The 15,142-nt window shown below is 43.2% G+C and overlaps 1 protein-coding gene across 1 annotated transcript in view; it reads right to left on the reverse strand.

Annotated features, from left to right (window-relative positions):
- mnat1 (MNAT1 component of CDK activating kinase) overlaps nt 1–14,856 on the reverse strand; it is a 50,624-nt gene extending 35,768 nt beyond the window's left edge. Inside the window, exons 1-5 of the mRNA XM_080413245.1 lie at nt 14,688–14,856; nt 7,350–7,502; nt 6,794–6,867; nt 5,004–5,107; nt 3,283–3,423 (exon numbers count right to left, since the gene is read on the reverse strand). Of these exons, the coding sequence (XP_080269371.1) occupies nt 3,283–3,423; nt 5,004–5,107; nt 6,794–6,867; nt 7,350–7,502; nt 14,688–14,776 (561 nt within the window). The 5' untranslated portion in view covers nt 14,777–14,856. The remainder of the gene's footprint in view (nt 1–3,282; nt 3,424–5,003; nt 5,108–6,793; nt 6,868–7,349; nt 7,503–14,687) is intronic.
- Between the last annotated feature and the right edge of the window lie 286 nt (nt 14,857–15,142).

A 15,142-nucleotide genomic window follows, 5' to 3' on the forward strand; every position in this document is an offset into this window, starting at 1 on the left:
CACCTGTGGAGTACCTCAATGTTCTATTTCAGGTATTTTAATTTCTCAGTATATGCTCCCCCTATAACCACTTGAACCACAGTAAATCCCTATTCCGGGGGAACATTTGGCAAAAATAGCAGATCTACAAGCTAAGCTTTTATTTAACCTTTATTTACCCAAGCAAGGCTGCAGCATGGCAAAAGGCAAGGCCTCTTGAGGGAGAGGGGAAAGGGGGCTCAAATAAATCAACAATCAGGTTAATACAAAAACAAGCCGCTGCGTTGCGACCCGTTGTGAGCTTGTAGATCAGCTATTTTTGGTGGAGACATTTGGTGTAGGTCGAAAAAAGAGCGCACCAAGTAGGTCAGATTAACTAAGTATAGAGGGTCTAAGTGGATAATCTTCTATTTTTGTGAGCATTGTATTTCCTACCACTGTTACGCTGATGATCCACAGCTTCCACTGAAACTTGATGATCGCTCCAAAAAGTCTGTCCTTGATTGCCTTGACGACATTAGTTGGATAGTTAAAAACGTCATCCAGCTGAACAAGAAACAGATGGAGGTTATCATATTTTGTTCCCTCCAGCAGAAGTTTAGCCACCAAACTAGGACCTCTGTCCTCAAATTTTTATACTCATGCCAAAAACCTCTGGTGTCGTCTTTGATTCAGACCTACAATTTTACAAAACAACTGTGGATGGCAGCTTCTTCCAGCTTAGAACCATTGGAAAATGTAGCTTTCCCCTCATCTTAGGACCTGGAGATTGTGTTACATTCATTTCCTCCTGTATCGATTGTTTTGAATTCCCTTTACATGGGACTCAGTCAGTTAACTCCATCTGGGCTGCTGTTAGTTCAGAATGCAGCTGCTAGACTCCTGACTGGCACTATACTCACGCTGGGCAAGACCTAGCCAGTTGAGTGTCTAAACCAAAGTACCGGAATTTGGCTGAAGTACCACCCAAGGAAATGACGTTGATGCTTTACAAATCCGTTTACATTCTCCGTGAATTAAACAAGTGTTATGATTGGTAGAAAAAAGATAGTTTCCGGGGAAATACGTACGTAAGTACGGAAGTAAGAGGGACAATATCTTTCCTATACTAGACTCTTGTAAATGGCTGTCTATCAAATGCAGAATCCAGTTTAAGGTTCTATTATTTGTTTTTCAAGCACAACGTAGATTGGAACCACAATATGTTTCTGACCTCCTTTGCCCCTGTTCCACCTTCAGGCTTCTTAGATCCTCTGACCCATCTAGGGCAACTGTACCTCCTCTAATGCTACCCCAAGGCTTTGGAATAGTTTATCACTTTTTATTTGGTCTTCCCCCCGGTAACTCTTTTAAATCCCATATTAACACAATGAGGGCCATAAACATAATATTACGTTTTTGCAAATACATCTGTGGAGTGCCATTAACATAATATTAGGGTTTTTTTTGTAAACGAGGGCGCTCTAACGCAACTTAGGAATGATTCTAGGACCCTTTAAAAAGGGAATGGAGGGATGTGACGTCATCCCCCAAACAAACGGACGTGCATCCGCCCCAATGATGGGATCTTGAGAAAAAGGTCCATATCTCCATATCTTTTTTTTGTGGTCAAAACCAGCCCTTTTCGACGCGCGATCTCTCTGCAATGGCGGATCGCGGTAGAAATGTTATTGTTCCAGTCGTTAGACGGGACCCTTGGCCATCGCCCAGACACCTTTTGTTTACATCCGGGTCCTCGTTGTGGGTTCTGCAGCTCTAAAAAGATCACCAATAAACGGTAAAAAAACGCTGGCACTGGCTGTACCCCGTTTTAAAAAACCTCCATGTGTTGAGACACTCCTTTTTACACTGGTGTGTGCGTCTTAACGCTTGGCATGCACTGAGGTTTTTACCTTTATTTCAGATATTTATTTTATGCATGTAGAGTACTTTGGTTTTTAAATGTGCTTTATAAATCAACTTAACCTTGACCTACAGTACTATGTGGTTCTACAGAATACACAGAATGTTATGTACTAACATTATGGTAATGTATCAGGGTCTTCAAGTTCAAATACATGCGTGAGTTTATGTTATTTATTTATTTGTTTGTTGAATGTAAGCAACTCAGTGTATGTAGTGATGTAGTTTCCAGTGCTGGATTAGGTGAAGGTATTTTAATTCAATTGTTAATCACTGCTTTGGGAAATGGAAACAAAGCACTGCCATCTGTGTGCATGTATATGGCCTGATTTATACTTTGCTGCGTGCCGGTGTTGCACGGTGAAAATTGCAGATCTACAAGCCGCCGCACAACAAAGTATAAATCAGGCTTTAAGTGTCTGCCTGTGAGAACAGAGAGCTCTCTCTACCCACAGAGCGCTACAGATGTCAAGGCTCAGGAGAGAACCCCCCACCGTCCTGCCCCCAGGGGGTAAGAGCTGATCTCATCTGCCTATAGTCAACAGGCCCTGTGCCTTAAACAAACAAACACACAGCTTAGCCTGCTATCTGTGATGGTCCTACAGCAGGTCGCTCTGCAGGGACAATCACTTCCCAAAGCCTGCAGCTCAACACAATGGAGCCTGGAGGCTTTTGGAATGGCAGAGTGACAACAGTGTACCCTGAAGTGCAATGACTGCTAATAAGCTCTTAATGATCTCCCAAGTCGTGAGCCCAGGAGCTGTGTGTGTGTGTGTGTGTGTGTGTGTGTGTGTGTGTGTGTGTGTGTGTGTGTGTGTGTGTGTGTGCACAACACACATACAATTCTGTATCATCATTTGGTCTTTCTCCAACGTGATCGGTTATGTACTATGAGTTTTTTTTGGCACATTCAAGGTGGGGTTTTCGTACCTTGGGTGTGACGTACAGTAAATTAGAGCAAAATGGCCACCGTGTGAATATGGTCATCAGTGATGCTGCCGGTACACAGTAAATGTGTTAACCCATTAAGACCTGAGGCCGATTCTACAAAATGTCTTTTAAATCCTAACAGTAAAACAAAAAAAACCTATGTTGCTACATCAGTGGTTCTCAAACGTTTTCATGTCAAGGACACCCAAACTTATATGTATTTGGCCGCCGGACCCCCATCTCAAAATATTTAGTTCCATGGACCCCCCCAGAAGCAAAGATTAGAGTTACAAATGTTCGCTTTAAAAATATATATATTCAAAGATATAATTCAAAATTAAAATATTTAAAAAGCAGATCTACAAGCTCTTAGCGCGGCACTCTGTGCCACGCTATGAGCTTGTATATCTGCTATTTCTGAATAGCCAATTAAATCTTAAAACGCAGCAGATGCGTTCCCGTGTGTCTCACCAGATCATCCAGTAGAGCCTGCTTACTCTTCCTCTTGGCCTGCAGCTGCCTCTGTTCGTCCTGCAGCAGATTCAGGCGTCTCTGCTCATTGCCCTGCTGCTCCTGCAACAGCAGCTCCTCCAACTCCTCCTGCTCTCGTGTCTGATGAGGCAGAGAAAAAAAGAGAAGAGAAGACAAAAAGATCATAAAGCATAAAGTACATTCTGAAATCTAGTCAAAACACCACAGATTTATTACGGTGTGGCCGTAGGCGTGCCACCAGCACACAACCAAGTATAAATCTGTCCGTTCCCTCAAACATAGACCAATGTGCTACAGTTTGTGCTTAACTTTGTGAAACAGAACCATACTTTGGCCATGAAAGCTTTAAATGCCTGGTGAAGCAAAGGTGAAACTGATAAAGAGTGTCAAAGTTGGGTAGTAGGTGAAAATGTATGCATACAAACAAATGACATTTGCTGAATCTCTTAATTAAACCAACATTGTTCTTGTGCATCACTTTTGTTGGTACAGGGCACAATTTAAATTTGGTCAAATAAGACGTAGACCAGTTACCGGATTTCCCATTCCCATTTCTGGGATTTCCCATTCACGGGTCCAGTTCTTCAGAGTTCTCGTTGGTTTTTGGTACCTGTTAGAATGTGGGATTTACCATACCAAACAGGACCTTGTGGGAAGAACTATCAACATGTTTTAACACTGACTGACAAGATAGTTTGCGTTTGAGAAGAAGGAATATCAACATAATGGAGAAAACCACAGGACTATGGGGTAACAATGAGGTCCAAGCTCTAATAAACTATATAAACATAAACACTCATAAAATACAACCAGACCTTAAAGAGAAAGTGCCACGGTCCCATTTCCTCCTAAATAATGATAATTGGGTATTATCATTAATTTTTTGTATGGTAAGTACTAAATTGCAGTTTTTCTGTGGACACAGGATTGAAGTTTGGGACTTACAGGAGGAAGGCATGATTCTGACCACAGCAGCATGGCCACAGCTGTGGTCCACCTCTCCTCTCCATCTGATGTTTTGGTGGGCAGGGAGCTTTATTTCCCCGTGTCTCCTGACATCATTATAGCACATTATTGATGCTGCTCATGTAAATGGTCAATTGCAATTACAATTTTACTCAGCATAGAATCGTTTACGATTCCTCCAGTTGCTGAAGCCATCATTTAAATAGCAACGGGCATGGAGCAGGCACACCTGCTTTTTAAATGTAATGGGAGCCAGCAGTCAATTTCAAAACACACCTTTGACTTATTGGGAGTCTAAACACAACCCCTTTGCGCAGTGTGGCTCACTTTGTGCTCCGGTAACACGCCATTTAGCCACCACAACTGGAGTTGGAAACACCCAGACGCAATTGCACCCTGCGTTATAGACTTTATCTTTAAATATTATATTTTTTGTCAGTCTTTGCTTAATTCCGACAGGACAGTGTAAAGACATAGAAAAATGAAGACAGAGGGGTTAAGAAGAGCAACACAGGTCAGGAATGTTGTGATTATGTAGTGGACTCAATGTTGGGAGAAGGTATGAGGACCAGAAAAGGAGACGTTGATGCGTAAGGGTGTAAAAGACATGTAATAGCATAAAGGAGACAAACAAGCTGGGATAATGACAGAATCTCTGTGGATAGTGCATCGCCAACTTGATCGCCAACGTCTCATCATCTTAAAAATACACATGAGGGTAAATGAACACGTACCAACTTAGCCTTGTTCTTCTGAATGAGATCTCTGTTCTCACGCTGGTACTGTTCCATTAGCTGCTTGGTGCTCTCCACATCCACGTTGTTGGTCAAATTATACACTGCGCGAGCACACACACACACACACACACACACGTTAAAAGGTTGGCACAGGATCTCAACCTTGAACACTACACATAATATCCTTACTGAAAATTCAAGGTATGCCTAGATGCGCGGTATCGGCTACAGAGGTTACACCAGCCCATTGTGAAGATGCAAACCAGCAGGAATGAGTCAGAGAAATGCCAAATTCATACTCCATCACACCAGGAGTGGATCTACGGGTGCGCTCAGGCTCAGCCAGATTGAATGACAGCTTCCACTGTACGAGATCCATGAAAACTTCAGATTCCACCTGGTGCAGTAGCGTTGAGTTCTGGCCTTGACGAGGCAGCTGCACCTGATCGCAGTCACTCTGGAGTCTAGACAATGCTTGTGGATTCCACCAGACCCATTTCACAGAAGCGGCGAGCATGAGTGCTCTGCTGAAAATACACGGCTGTGCTTTTTTTCCGCAAGCCGCTCATGGAAATCAACCAAATAGACAGTGAGAAAAATTGTCATAATTGTCATCATCCACCAGGCTCACAAAGCGTTACATCGTGGCGTGTTTTCGTGAGGAGAGCTTGTAGATCTGCTATTTTCAGCACAGCAACATACGACCGAGTATAAATCAGGCTACAGGCATTTACACAACGGAGTTCTGATTAATAAACAAAATGCTAAATATTCGCGGGAAAATATTTCTCAGCGTAAGTATTAAAAACATGCCTCATTCATACAGCTTGATGATACCTTTATCCGTGGTGCGGAAGCTCTGACAAATCGACCTTGTTCTCAATAACAATTACGTCAATTGATCACCTCGCAATATTTCCATTCTGTGTCAATGTACTGATGCCACAAACAAACAATATATTTTGCAGCAAAGTAATTTCACACAGAAACTAGAAAAAGTGCTCAGCTCCTCGGAGCACAGGTCTCCACCAGGTCAGGTAGGTTATTGTGGGCCAGCTATGTTCAGAATTCGCCAATCAAGATGATATATGAAAAATCGGATAGATCCGTGACGTGTTGATCACATGACTATAGAGATAATATGTACCGATTTGCTTGGACAAAATCTGTAGGAGTAATTTTTTATTTTTTTTTATCATTGGCCCTCTAGGGAAGCCAGGTGCAAGGTTTCACGCTGATTGGTCCAGTTGTAGATAAAAACGCAAATCAGCCTGTTATAGCGCCACCATGAGGCTGATTTGAAAAATGTAGGGTGGCATTTCTTCCTTGGCCTAGTGGGATTTCACGGCAATCGCACGCTGCGTTCATGATTTGAGACATTTTGTTCAAAACGGACCACTCCTGCAAACTTTGGAAGCCAATCAGGATGGAATATGAAAAATCTGACAAATTCGTCTTGATCACATGACTATAGAGATACTGTGAGTGTGTACCGATTTGCGTGACGTTTGGACAAAATCTGTAGGGGTCATATCAAACAAGGACAAGGGGCAAAACATAGTGTCGGCCACGCTTCGGCCTGGCAGAGACAAAAAAAGCCCCCCAATGTGTAGGGACCTTAAAGATGTGTGCAAGTGTTGGCAGGTCTTCTCCTTGATCTGTGACCCTGGCTGGCACCGATGACTGGGAAAAACCTTCCCGTCTGTGCATCCAGGGCCAAGGAAGAAATCAATATACTGGGAGTAAGCATACACCCCTCCTCTGCCCTGGCCTCAGGCCTGCCTCACCTATATTCTCGACTTGCTCCAGGTAGTCATTGTATTCTTCCAAGGTGGAGAAGTTAGGCTCTCTCTTGTTGTATCTGTGAAAGGAAGCACATCACACTCTATGTTGTACTTTTTGACAGAATATCGGTCAAAACATCAGAAACTGGTGGGCTAGGACTCTCCAAAATCGTGATCGGACCCCAAAATCTTCCATTATAGTTATAATACTAGCTTAACATGCTGTAAGAGATACAGTACACATAATATTAGATGTCAATTATGGACCTATTAAAGAACAAATGAGAGGGCTGGAGGGCGCTGGCAGGGAGGGGCTGAGAAGGAAAAGACAAATAAAATAAAAAAAATAAAGAGCGTTCACATTTCAACCCCCTCACCCCCCACCTCCCCATGGAGATTCATTGTCTACAAAACAAACACCGTAATGACAGAGACAAAGGCCGCTTAAGAAGTGGGAGGAGACATGTGAGCACACATAAACACACAGAGACACACCCCTCCTACCCCCCAACCCCACACAATTCAATTTCAATTCAACTCAACACACTCTCATACTCACATTCTGAGCACCTTCTTGCGGATCTCCACCTCCTTGTCCACGGCAGGATCTTCGAAGAGCTGCACGCGGAAGTTGGTCTTCCTCAGGGGCGTGTCACACTGCACACAGTTGCCTGAGCCGCGCACGAACAGCATGTCCACGCAGTTCTCACATCTGGGGGGGGGGGGGGATAGTAAGTTATGGCTTTACAGAAAATAGCCCTCTCGTTCTCTACATGGCCCTGATGTGATTTTCTGAACCTTTTAGATTTCAAGGACCCCCAGTTTGATACGAGTTAGGCCATGGACCCCGATCTGACACTATATTTTTATCTACACTGTAAAGTGTTTAATTTTAATTCAACTCCGACTGTACAAATAGTTACAGATCCGTAAGGGTGTACTTCCTAACTATCCATAATTTAGCTGTGGATCCCCTGGAACTCCCTAGAGGACCCCTGGAGGTCCCCAGACCCCATGTTGAGAACCAGTGAATTACTTATTAGCGGGTTAAGAAGGCGCACATCAAAATACTTCCCCCCCCCCTCACAGCGAGACAAGTCTGTGTTTTACAGGTCTGTGAGTTATCATCGAGCCCAGTAGGTGATAATGGGCCATAAATATTTCCTCAAAGCGGCAAAAGTGTGTTGGAATTATGAATGGAATGACGATTAGGCAAACTCCCACACTCAGACAAGAGGAAATTACACTGACAAACCCTGCCGTTGAGTGTCTGTCAGCACTGGAAAAACACTTTTTCCCTCTCATTTCACAAGGACTCATACAGTGAATCTGCCACGTTGCATACTAAAATCTATTTCAATAATTCCTCACGTAATCTATCATTATAAAACGGTGATCTGAGGCCAATGTAGTGTTTTTACAACGTGGCTCTGTAGGAGGCTAGCTGTCTAGCAGAGGGTCTCTCTGTGTGTGTGGGGGTGTGTCCACGGATAATCTCGCAAAACGCTACAATCAGCACCAAATGTATTTTGCACGCTGCCATTAGGTGAAGGAACTACCTCCACAGTCCACACGTTTGTTTTCACGTTTCATATTTTCTGAAATATTTAGCTTAAACGTTATGATGGAAGTGAACAGTGGTCGGATCAGGCTGAAACCTACCTTGCCCAAATGTTGGTGTCATAAATCATAGATACGTCATAGATGACTGACGTTATAGTCTTAGTATGGCCACATCATGATCCATATCGAGATCCATATTAGAAGCCACACCATTATTAGACCCTGTCATGTTTCGTTAAGCTACATCTTATTCTTGATTTTATCTCCAATTTCCTGAATCTTTAACAGACTTCCAGTATACAGTATATCGTTGCCGTCAGGTGGAAACCTTATATGTCCATAACCGTTTATTATTAAATACATTTAAAATCTATTTTCACTAGTCTACTTTTGTGCGACACTCTTATATGATGAATAAAAAAAAAAGAAACAAACATTGAAATATGGGAGATACAGGGTTTCTGCCCGACAGCAACGATATGAAACCATCTCTTCGTCCGTAAATGCTAGAAAGCAGCACCAATACATAAATACAGCATCTAAAGAGGTGGAACTGTAATGCAGTAACCCTTCAGAAAAAGTGACACCACAGATGTTATCATGACGTTAGTCTCGCGAGCTAGGCTGTTGCTTGCCTCCCACAATTTTCAAATGCTTCTGTCATACAGTCTTGAGCACGGAAGCTCTGAAAATGATCCAGGAGTAAAGTGGATGTGACGCCTCCTCCGCTCTTCCGTTTCGTCTTTACAGTCATGCAAATGTTTCCTGATATAAATCAAGATAATCCAAGCCTATATAGCTTGCTGCTCATCAGAAATGGAAAAAATAAATAAAAATGATGAACAGATGGCAGCTTCCTTTCTAGGCTTTCGGGAGGTGTAGTTCCAGACTTTATATAGCATTCAGAGATTGTGGAATAGTTTCACCAGTTATGATCCCAGGGCTACAAAGAATCTTATAAAATGTTATTTTATCCCACACAAAATCTTCTCTAATTCTAAATCCCCATTATATACTATACACGGGGTGAAAACATAGTCCCGGCCATTATAGTCTCGGTCACGCCTTGCTGGGGACCTCCTGGAAACACCACAAGAACCCCTGTGGGTCCCCGAACCCCACTTTGAGAACCACTAGTTTAAGGTATATTTTCAGAGGCACTGGAAGCCCTGGCTGCAATGAATCAAAAATAAGTACTTCAAGTACATAATGGAAAAATAGGCCATGCCATGATAAAAATGCTTAGCAGCATCGCATGGAAATCAATGATGACTTTTTCAGAGAACCTACTTGCTCCTTGGCATATATGAATCAAAGGAGAGCAAGGAGCTTCCATCATCATCAGTGACCAACGGGCTCAGAACAGAAAGACAGAGATGGTTCAAATAACCAGGTTTATTCCACTCTCCATCTGGCATAGAATCAAGCAGAGCCCACCCCTATCAATTACCTTTAAGCAGGTATGGTGTTAATTTAACTCAGAAGAGTGTACAAATGGAACCAATGGGCCCGTAAATACTGAGGATTTTACTGTGTAAGCGTTTACACATCAGTCACACTCAAATGTGGAGTGAGCGCTGAAGACAATGGGAACAGACTTAAATCTCCCCCTAAGTAGGTACACTGGAGGGGAGGTGGGGCTGGATAAACGTTTACACAGTCGACTCTTTTAATTAAGTCTCTGTGGAGCTTTATTCCACAGGAATTCACCTTTAGTGGGCTTCCTGCCCTTGACCACCCTCGCAAGACAGAACAACATCTGGTTTCCAAATGTCACTATCTGGTTTTGCATACTGACAGTATTTTTTTTAATACAACATTATAAAAATGTTGCGGGATTTTTTTCTTCTTCTCAGTACTGTGTCATTGGCGGGAATGGTTGAATCATTTTGTTTCCAATGTCAAGGCTTGGACCTGAGACAATGTTACTAAGTCAAAGGCCCTCATGGGATGGATGGAAGCCTATTAGAGCTATATAATGAAAGGGACATCAAGGAAGACTTTCACTGAATCAGCAGGTTTCAAAAAAAGAAGAAAAGCAGATATGGGAGAAACTGCAGAGTCGTGGACTTTGGCTGTTTATGCTTAGTGTCTCAGATATGGGTCAAACAAGTACAACCTGCCAAAGACGATGAACACAAACATCTACAGCAACACAACCGCGTGCACAGTGCACACACACACACACACACACACACACACACACACACACTACTTTGGCTGCGCCTCGATTTGACGACATAAACCCGAAAACTGAATCAGAGACAAAACATCTGCGCTGTCCATTTGGTTCTTGGGAGCGAGACGAGTGCCTGCTCAAGTGCACCCTGGAAGGGGCAGATGTTCACTGTGGCCCCAGGCTACAGGAGATGTATAGGCCTGACCATATGGAGGTGGATGGGGGGATTCGGCTTGTTTCCACAGGCCCACAAAGCCCCTCATTCATCAACGCAGGGCTAGGATAGGGGCGTAGCTTGCCCCCTGGCCCATAAATGGACCACACAACAGAAACTCTCCATGGGGGGAAATCCTGTGTAATTCTAGAGCATGGAGGTGAACTACTAAAATCTACTGGGAAGGAGGAGACTCTGGGAGTGAACTTGCCACCTTTCTTCTTGAGTGTGCCTTCTGCACGGTATAGCTCTCTGAATGGGGGGGGGGGGGGGGGGGGCTGTGAATCTCCTACATATAACAGTGACAGTGTACACTCTTCCTTGAGCAGGCAAAAAAAACAAAGCTCTTCTAAACTTGCTATCTCTGCCAAGGCTGATGCTGCTGATGTCTCTGCAGTAGGGTGGTGACTGAATGAGCCCTTCTGACCCCTCCCTCTCTCATCCGCTCCCCCTCGCCCCCCTCTCTCTCACCCTCTCCCTCTCTCTCACCTGTCCTGCCCAGAGCTCCTAGCTCATATCTCTCCCATCTGCAGCTGTCAGCAGGTCAGGGAAGGGGGTGGCAGAGCAGAGGAAGGGTAAACAGGGGCCTGGCTCAGCAAAGAACCCCTCCGCCCCCCAACCCCCTCCCCTTTTCATGACATTGCCTTCAGCTTTGCCTCCTTCTCCCTATGCAAGAGAAAGCAGGAACAATACCGCATATTGGGTCTGGATTCACCTGTTTCTCTCATAGAGCCCTTTGCCTTCTTCGCCGCTCTCATACAGTCACACCTGAGCGCAGAGAGACAGGAACGGCCTTTGTGTCAACTGCTAACCTGCTGCAGTGACTATGTCCTGCTGCCATGTGACCTATTACCTGTTAGCAACAGCACAGCCAGGAAAACTCTGACAATTTTTACCATTTGCACAGGCTGTGCTGTACAGTATATTCTATTGTCTACCATGCAGGCTCTGTAATGTAGGTGGTTACTCTGCAAGTCCTGAGAGTGCCCATTTACTTTGTGTAGTCGCCACACATTAATGAATTAACCACTTTCAACCGGGAATTCCTATTTTGGGTAATTCATTATAGGCGATTTTTTTTCTAAAATCTTCTAAAATAGTGATAGATCTATATGCGATTATGTGCATCGCAATGCATTGTGAATTAATTAATTATGGTGGGTTGTCAATGCATCTAGGTGCCAAGTTAATTCCTTGAATCTCATACTTGACAATAACGTGTTTCTAATTGTAATGCAGAGGAAGTTATATGCAAGGTTAGACTACACTATCTATGTTGAATAAAACAAAGTCTTGCAGTCATGCAACTAGCTGTATTTATCACTGGAAAACGACAAGTAGGCAGATTTGCTTCTACTTGTTAATTTAGTCAATCAACTCCTTTATATCCTACTCCTCCTTCCAAGCCTGTGCTCAGCAGCCTACTGTCAATTGTGTGCCTTGAAGCCTGTGTCAAATGCCAAAGGACAGGGGTCCTGCGTCATTGTGCGCGTGTAATAAATAACGGAAAGCAAACATCCCCGGTGACAGGGACACAAAATGTGCTGTGGTGAGGTTTAAATTTAGATCCAGACCGGAGGTGGAGCTGTCCCATATTGCATTGCATTGCCCGGGCAGGGGGAGCCTACTCAGCCCCAGACTAGAATGGCTACTCAGTGTCATCAGCTGTCAGCAAGACACTGGGTCAGTGCACAGAAGGCGTAATAGTGGTTTAACCAACACAAAGTGGCTAATAACATCAAACAGCAACAAAGCTCTGAAACGGGATGGACGGGAGGCACACGGAAAACAATTACTTGCATAGTGCTATTGATTGCACGGTTGCACCAAATGGGAAATGAACTTAGAGCATATTGTATAAACATATCCATAAAATGTTCAAACAGCCTTGCTGCATACAAAGAGCTAAAAGCTAAAAAGATGCCAGTGAGAAAGGTGCAATATAATCTGAGGGCAGCAGTTGCCAAAAAAAAGGCCCACAGATTTATTCACAGACGGGCTCTAAGAAGAATCAACGCCAAGGTGACCTCCTCTAGTAGGGCATCTCTCTAAATTGCTTCATTGCAAAATCATTTTAATTTTCTCTGCATGTGCCCCCACATCAGGGCAGAGACAGTGAGTTATGAGCATGCTGACCTGATGACAAAGCACAGCCACTTCCTGATGATACAGTCAATAAACGGACAGGGTCAAACATTCCGTATGGTCTCATCACGGTCCCCCTCAATAGCCTGATTCATGCTTCATCGCAGTGGTTCTTAACCCCTTCAGGCCACGACCCTCCAAAATAATCATATTTGAACTTGGAATAGGAGTTGAGGAGGCATTCAATTTAGTTTGACAGATAACTATTGTGAAAATAGCCAATCTACAAGCTCACAGCGGCTATTTTCAAAAATAATTGCGTCTTTCTTATATTATTTGACAATTTGGTCAATGTTTGACCAGTTTTTATAGTGTAGTTTGTTGATTACTTTTGATTCAGTAATGGTCTTATTTCCTTCTTATTTTAGGTATTAAAAGTCCTTAAATTGTCACTTCACTGTCATCTGGGGACCCCACCCAAATCATGTGGGGACCCCCCTGGGGATGCCGACCCACAGGATGAGAACCACTGCTTCATCGTACACTGCTGTCATGCGCCAAAAATAGCAGATCTACAAGCTCAATTGTCTGTTTTCGTGTTTCCAATGTTAAACTGTAGCAAATGCCATAAATAAGGGCAGTGGTTCTCAGCGTGGGGTCCGGGGACCCCCACGGATCCTTGGTGGGTTCCAGGGGGTCCCCTGCTCAATGACTAATAATTAGGAACCAAATGCACCTTTACACCACTGTAACTCTTTAGCATGTACAATTGTCAAATGGACCTTATGGGCTCTCTTTGTACACCCTCAGAGTTAAAGTAACACTGAGGATTGTATTGGAGTCCCAGAGATAATGTAAAAAAAAAAAACATATAAAGTGAGGGTCCATGGCGGCATTGCCTTGGACCCATTTTAGCTGCTTAGCATAGATTCACTTGCTCTTCCCACCAACTTAAAAAGTGGGATCATGCAACATAACGGACATCATTCTACTTAGTACTACACAGTGCCCCCTTCCTATTTGATGATGTTTTCTGTACTGTGAGGATTCCTGTGCGACACATAGGTATAACCAGTGGTGTAAAGTAACTACATACATGTACTCAAGTACTGTACTTAAGTACAATTTTGAGGTACTTTTACTTTACTGGAGTATTTCCAATTTTCTATACTTTCACTTCTACTCCACTACACCTCACAGACAAATACTGTACTTTTACTCCACTACAATTATTTGATAACTTTAGTTACTAGTTACTTTGTAGATTTTGATTATTATTAAAAAACATACATTACCACTTAAGCTCTATACAGATAAATTTCGCCTATTTGAAAATAGCCAATCTACAAGCTCAGAATGCAATCTGCTATTTTCAAAAGATTTGAAAACTCGAAATGGGACATTCTGCATAATGAGTACTTTTACTTTTGGTACAGTACTTTAAGTATATTTTGATGTCAATACTTTTGCACCTTTACTTAAGTAAATTCTTAATACCAGACTTACTTGTAACGGACACCGGAGTATTTCTACATTGCGGTATTGATACTTATACTTAAGTAAAACATGTGAGTACTGCTACACACAGTGCCCCCTTCCTATTTGATGTTTTCAGTACTGTGTGAATTCCTGTGTGACGCACAGGTAGTTAATGTTATGCTACTACATGTAGCTCAAACAGTTCACCTTCTGGACAAAATGTACAGTTATCTAGGTTTCTCGTCGCAGGAGGAAGGATATACATAACTTGTTGGCTGATGATCTTAATACCAACCCGGCGCGGCAGACGCAAGAAGAGAACTGGAAACTTCTCGTGACTTCCTGAGTTGTGATAAATAAATGTGTGTACTACTTACAGCGTGTGACCGCAGACGTTCACCATTAGTTTCAGGGACGGATTCCTGTACTTGGTTGTTTTGCACCTTGGACATCCTTGGTCGTCCATCTCTGCATCTACAACATAAACTGTAAAGCTGCACAAAAATGTCAACAACAGGCGGTTTCTTGACAGTTCACAGCGATATGCTACTGCGTCACACTGAATATGGCCCGGACAAAACCGCTGCTGATGAGAATTGTTCCTACTTAATTGGTTCTGCCAAGGCTGCAACGCTCAGAAAGTGGTAAATTGTGGTGGAGGTTCCGGTGTGGGTGCAGGATATGCTCGGCTACATGATCAAAATAAATGATGTTGTTGTTGTTGTTGTTGTTGTTGTTGTTGTTTTAAACACTGTAGTCTTCACCCTCTCCATTGCTATTTTACGTTTCCATCATGTTGTATGATCCTAAATTCCAGTTGAAACCAATAATC

This window comes from Gymnoscopelus braueri, assembly GCF_963280865.1.
Source record: "Gymnoscopelus braueri genome assembly, chromosome: 19".
NCBI classification, from domain to species: Eukaryota; Metazoa; Chordata; class Actinopteri; order Myctophiformes; family Myctophidae; genus Gymnoscopelus; species Gymnoscopelus braueri.